This window comes from Hipposideros armiger, unplaced genomic scaffold (genome assembly GCF_001890085.2).
Source record: "Hipposideros armiger isolate ML-2016 unplaced genomic scaffold, ASM189008v1 scaffold_140, whole genome shotgun sequence".
Classification (NCBI taxonomy): Eukaryota; Metazoa; Chordata; class Mammalia; order Chiroptera; family Hipposideridae; genus Hipposideros; species Hipposideros armiger.
In genome coordinates, this window is record NW_017731490.1 from 3,064,759 (window position 1) to 3,071,290 (window position 6,532).

Genomic DNA, 6,532 nt, shown 5'->3' on the forward strand with positions numbered 1-6,532 from the left:
TCACACACTCATATACACGTACACATCCTTGTAACCACCACCGAGATAAAATGAAGAACTCCCTTATTTTGTTACTACCGTTTGAATGATACAATATTAAAGCAGGATGTTTTAACCTTCTTATGCATGTTTATGTTTATTTCACAAAATAGTAATTCCCTGTAGCCTAAGCTGTTTTTAACTATTTTTAAAATGTTGAGAATGCTAACAGAAAAACTGTATTCCATTAGCATGGCTAATATGAGGCTTAACTAATGTAGTTAATATACGTTAAGCAACATGTTAACATATCTTTAGGTTTGGACTTTGGTCAGTTCAATATGGTAAGTTATATATATATAACTTCAGTAATGTAAGTTATCTTCTTACGTTATCAGAATCAGAAGCATTAATTAGCAATCAGAGGTGTAAAATAAAAATGAAAAGCAAAGTTATTGAATAAATGCAGTTTGTTCTGTAGACAGAACTTCAAAAAACGGGATCACTGGCAGGAAAAAATGATGAGATTGGAACCATTGTCATAGAACCAGAGAATTTTAGATTTGGAATCTCCTGTAGAGATACTAATAATTTCGGCATCCCCCTCACTGAGTCATTGAGGTGAAGCATGAAAGTAGTTAGAATCTTTCCTCAGAGCATATAGATAGCGAGGGTTTGCTTTTCATATTAGGCACCAATATTAATAAGTCACCTATAATTTCTGATTGAAACATTTTATATCAGATTAAAAATGAGTTTTTCAGGTTCCCATAGGATGACATAACCAATATGCGGTTATGTTTGGGCACCATTGCCATATTATCTTAGGGCAGTGTTTGCATGTTTCAGTGTCATATGCCCCTATTTTAGAAAAATAAGTGAAAAACTGTTAAGTGAAGGTACTGCTACCAGAGATGAGAAGTATAGCTCATCTGGGTACTATAATTGAGACAATGATAGAAATCACCAACCATGGTAAGTGTGGAGTGCCGTCAGCTTCAGCGGTATATTTGGGGCACGCCATAGACTGTATTCAACTACAAAGAAAGAGTACAAAATTATAGAGATAAAACGTTGGAAACATTTCATCAAAATTATGTCTTAACATTAATTCAAGATGTAAGTAGGGATTTTAAATATTTTTAGCTCTTTGGGCAAATTGATGTTCCACTTTCATTTATTGGATTTTTGCACGTTTTCTGGAAGTCTTCATGTATAAAAGTAGGACACTGTGTGTATCAGTTGGAGAAATTCTTCTGTGTTACTATAGTAAATACATCTTAAAATTGTTTTTCTCCAATTTGCAAGTTCCCAATTGGTATGACTTTGAAATCATGCTATCTTAAATATATTTATTTCTATTTTAAAAATTCTCCATTCATTATTTAGGTATAATACAAAGTTAAGTAATTCCTCCAGATTATAAATACCCTATGACTTTTGGAATATGGGACATAATGGACCATATGACAGACCATTTCTCCTGATTGTTCCCACAACTTACGTGGCAAGCGTTCTCCTAACAGAACCATACTCTCCTGCAGCCTCAGCCACATGCACAGCCGAGGAAGGGCCTCCCACTGCCCCTTTCATCCCTAGGTGGATGGACCCACAGGCTCTGTCCCTGGCAGTTAGTAAAATACCAGCCAAAGTGCCTATGGCATTGTTACAGATAGGCAATTTCACAAATCCAAGAGAAAATTCTATCAAGACAGTGTTGTAATCATGGCAAGAAAAGCCTATTTTGGGGTCACATAAAGAGGAGGGAATGTCAGTGTCCCCTCTTCCTAGTAGTGGGACATCCCAGAGAAACATTTAATAAGACCCAAAGAAGAGATTTCATGCCAGCCTGCCTTCATATTTCAAGAACTTCAATAAAAGTATTGTACATGAACAAAGATGACAAAACTGGGTGTGAAGCACAGGACTGCATCTCTAATAAACAGTAAGCGAGATTCTCTGTGGAAATCTGAGTTTAAAAAGCCAATCAGAAGGGTTAGGAAATAACTCTATTTTGTCCAAGTGAAATCTAGAAATGGCTGGCAAAAAAACAATGAACAAAACAAAAATTGTTAGGAGCAATTTATTTCCTTGATGATAAACGTGAATGTTTGGGGGGGCGGGATGGGAGAGACATGCCCGTATCTACTGAATGACTCAATTTCATAATACTTAATCATCTGGAAACTTAACCATTATGTCACATACCAGGGAAAGTTGTGAATATAACAGAAAAAATAACTGCTGGACACTGTTGGTTTTTTTTTCCTTCAAATTCTTCAATCTATGCCAATGATAAGAGAAATATTAGTATTTTTAAGTAGTCTAATTCTGTTTTCAGAATCACTGTTAGCTTTTGGTACACTCAGCTTGTCATAGAGTACCTTTCCATTGGTTGTTGTTTTTAATCCAATACCAGCTCCAAAAAGTTTTGAAAGACAGATTTTGTTAATGTTTCAGGTGATTTTTTTTCTTTTAGTCTATTTCTATTACAAAGAAACCAAATGGAATTAAAAGAAACAAGTGAACCATATATTGCTAACAGTAGCAAGNCGGCTTCTGGACGGCCACTCACGCTGGTTGCTGGCTACACACGGCAGCTTATGGCAGCCCACTGCAACAGGGGCTGCAGCCTACGCCATCGCCGGCGACTCACAGCAGCCCAGCTCCAGGTTCAGCTGTTGTTCAGCATCTTAGCTGTGGAGGGCAGTGTCACTGGCCCTCATATGTGGGATCCGAACTGGGGTCCTCTGGGTCCCAAGCCAGTTCTTATTGCGCCACTCGGCCGGCCCAGGGTGACTGGTTTTTTTATACTCACTTGTAGGAATTATTTATATATTCAGCTTTCTGACAATTAAACTTTTTAATGGCTTTTTATGAATTGAATTAATAAAGTTATATTAAAATATAAGCCAAGAATTCCAGAAACTAATAGCCTTTCCCAGAAAGGAAACCCTTACCTATTTTGTATAATGACTCTTATGTATTCCATTGTAGCCATTGCCCAGTGTCACGTGTTTGAAGGGTCCCATTTTTGAAGTAGCAATAACTGAATTTTATCATTTCCAGCAACAATAACACAATGTCAGTTTTTCTTATTTTTTTCAGATGACAATTTATGAAGACTCAGTTGCAGCTCATATTACAAAAATCCTCAATTCTGATGAACACGCAGTGGTCATATCATCGGCCAAGTGAGTTACGGAGCTGCAGTCACAAAATAGTTGTATGGGGAAAATGAGGGGAAAGCTCATTCTTACTATTTGTATCACATCTTTGTGAATTTTTTCCCCCAAAATATTTGTGAAGTAGCTTACTGGATTAGATATACTAAATTTGCATTGATGTTTTAAAAATTATTTTAGCATCCTATTTGCAGTGGAGTATATTTAGAAGGTATTTTTTAAATGCTTAATTTGAAAGATTTTTGTCGAAAAGGTGCAATAAGTATTTAGAGTTTAATTACCCTAAGTTCCTGTTTAAAGACGTCTTTATGATTAACTATAGTATGGAAAATATATTTCATTATAATTCATTACTTCCATAAACACACTAATTAGGAATTGTTTACATTAGGAAAAGAAAATGATGAGATTTTTCAAAAGGACGTTTCTCAGCATGTTTAAATTACATAATTATATTTTAATTCAAAGTTAACAGATTTTAGTTAGGTTGATTCTGTACATGGAGCTGAACTTACTTGATTTCAGTATCCCAAGTGTTGCCTGGCTGGAATTGAGGTTTAAGGCATCTTGTACTGATGTCACAGGAAATGGAAGGTCAGCTAGACGAAGCAATGGCACCAACTGAACTGATAAGCAAAAGTCAAAGACTGCTTTAGGATTCTGGCTTAGCAAGGGAATAGTATTGCTGTTACGGAGAAAGGGAAGAAGGAAAGAAAGGGAGCGAGGAGAGGAAACAATACTCAGACTTTAGTGTATTATGTATTTACGTGGCAAAGAAGCCAGGGAAAAAAAAATTTGCCTGTGACAGAAGTACGAACATGGAGACAGTTGTTTTGATGCGCTCACCCCCAGGAAGAGGAAACAGGACGGAACAACAGGAAAAGAGCTGAATGACTGAAGGCGAGGGAAGCACGGGGTTGCCGAGACAGGAGGGCCGCAGACGCTCTTGGTCTGATGGGCGGTGCTGCTGGTGGTGTTTTGGTGGTTGTTTGGTTGGGTGTTGTTGAATGAATTGTATGGCTTTATGGCGAAATGTGTGAATCTCCGTTTTGTCCCAGGCCTGAGGCCTCCCTCTGGCCTTCCTCATCTTGGGCAACATTCATATTCCTAAGTGACTTCTAAAGGAAGACACTTGTATTTACCACCCTTTCTCTGGGAATCAAATGCTGCTTCATAGAACATTTTAGAGGACGTGGCTAGAAAAAGGGGCAAGTTGAAATGGAACCTTTGAAAGCTAAGGTGTATCGAATTATAAAAGAATTATTCTTTAATACAGTTAAGTCAGTATTTTATCTGGTTACCTTTCATAGTTTGGATGTTAGCAGAGCCTTGATATTGGCCTTCATGGGTTTAATATGTTTTGATTAATGCCTCCTACACATTTTATGTATTTTTTTTAATTTTTACTTTTTAAATTGAGATATAATTGACATACAACATTGTATTCGATTTAAGTCTGCAACATAGGAATGTGATAAATGTATACAATGAGAGATGATTAGTACAACAAGTTCAGGAAACGTCCGCCACCTCACATAGTTACATTATTTTCTTGTGATGAGAACTTTTAAGATCTTACAAATTTTAATAAAATCGAATTAATGTGATGAAATTTAGACAGGTACAAACAGGATCATTATAGTAGTCACTGCTTTCCCTATCTTTCTAAATCTTTTTTTTTTTCTTAAGATTTTTTATTGGGGAATTGGGGAAGGGGAACAGACAAGTTGTTGTCCTTCAATCTTAGTTGTGGAGGGCACAGCTAGCTCAGCTCCTAGTCCAGTCGCCATCCAGCCGCACGTTGGCAGCTTGCGGCTGCTCAGCTCAAGGTGCCGTGTTCAATCTTAGTTGTGGGTGAGCATAGCCCACCATCCCATGCGGGAGGAGAACCTGCAACCTTGTTGTTAGGAGCATGTGATCTCACCAGCTGAGCCATCCTGCCACCTGTTGGCAGCTCAGCAGCAGCTCAACTTGGGCGCAGCTCACTGGCCCATGTGGGCATCGAACTGGCAACCCTGTTGATCCAAGCTCACGCTCTTAACCAACTGAGCCACTCTACTGGCCCTCTTTCTTAATCTTAATACCTGTGAAGTACAGCACTTTTAGCAGTGGAAATCTTTTTTCAAGCGAAATATTATGCAGAATACCAGTATTAAATAACTTTAAATTCTATTTTGTTGGCATTGATAAATTGGATATGATTAAATTATGAGTCATCTATGAGAAAAATAAGCAATAAGGTTATAGATGACAGTTATAGTTTTATATTCAATGCTATTTACAATTCTCTATTTTATTTTGGTTACATGGTTATAAGGAAATTGCCTTCAATTAAATAAAAATAGTATAAGATGCCTTAGTCCAAGGTTTTCACAAAAAGTCATGAATTCCAAAGTAAAAGTTAGCATATTTGTGTCTAACATCTCTCGTGGTTATTTGAACATTTAAAAAATTGCATCATATATTTCTAAATGAAAGCTGAAGCAAATATTTGTGAAAGCTTTCAAGTATTTCAGCAAAACAGCCCAAAAGGCAGTGGAGTAAGTCATAGTCCTGCCTAAGGGGCAGTAAACCCCAGTCCTAGTTGAGACTCACCCAGTTGCCAGCTTTGTGACCTTGTCTGTTTGATCAGGTTTAACAATGAAAAGAATGCCTACCCTTTCTCCCTCACGAAGCTGAGAGAACTAAGTTGAGTAATAAATAGACCTTATAAACTAGAGTGCTGGATTAAATCATTGACTCATCACCTCATGTTCTCCCCAGTCACATTGCAAATTTTTCTTTGACCTTGGCCTGGCTTCTTGTCGAGGCTGTGCTCTCAGCGTTAGCTTTGCATTTCTTCCCAACTGGCTCATTTGCCTTTAAGCAGGTAAGGCGCCCCCTCCCCCATCACTCATCTGCACTCCTAGGCCCTGTCTTTACAACCCCAAAATAAAATTCTAAGGGATTTGCCATAAAGAGGTTCACGACAGAAAAGAGAGGACAGACGTAATAACTTGGTACCAGTAATACAGTGAACTTTTATTTTAATTTTTTTGTGGACAGTTTCAAATATACAGAAAAGTAGGAAGACTGGTATAATGATTTCCCATTATACTTGTCACCCAGCTTCAGTGTTTTGTCAACATTTTGCCTCATACTCCCCCGCTTTCTTTTGCTGCAGTATCCTAAGCATATCTCAGAAATTGTTTCATTCCACTTTCAGTAAATGTATCTAATCTTTTTTAAAAATATAATAAAGTTAATAATAATTCTATATTACTCAGTCCATTTCCCCAGTTAGCTCAAAGGTTTTTATTTGTTTTTTAAACAATTAATTCGTTCAAATTGAAATCCAAACATGGTGCACGTATTGTATTTGAGTGATA

General features: G+C 37.2%; 1 protein-coding gene across 1 annotated transcript in view; it reads left to right on the plus strand.

Moving 5' to 3' along the window:
- DGKH (diacylglycerol kinase eta) overlaps positions 1-6,532 on the plus strand; it is an 81,868-nt gene that overhangs the window by 34,094 nt on the left and 41,242 nt on the right. Inside the window, exon 8 of the mRNA XM_019650366.1 lies at positions 3,088-3,173. Coding sequence (XP_019505911.1) covers positions 3,088-3,173 — 86 coding nt within the window. The remainder of the gene's footprint in view (positions 1-3,087; positions 3,174-6,532) is intronic.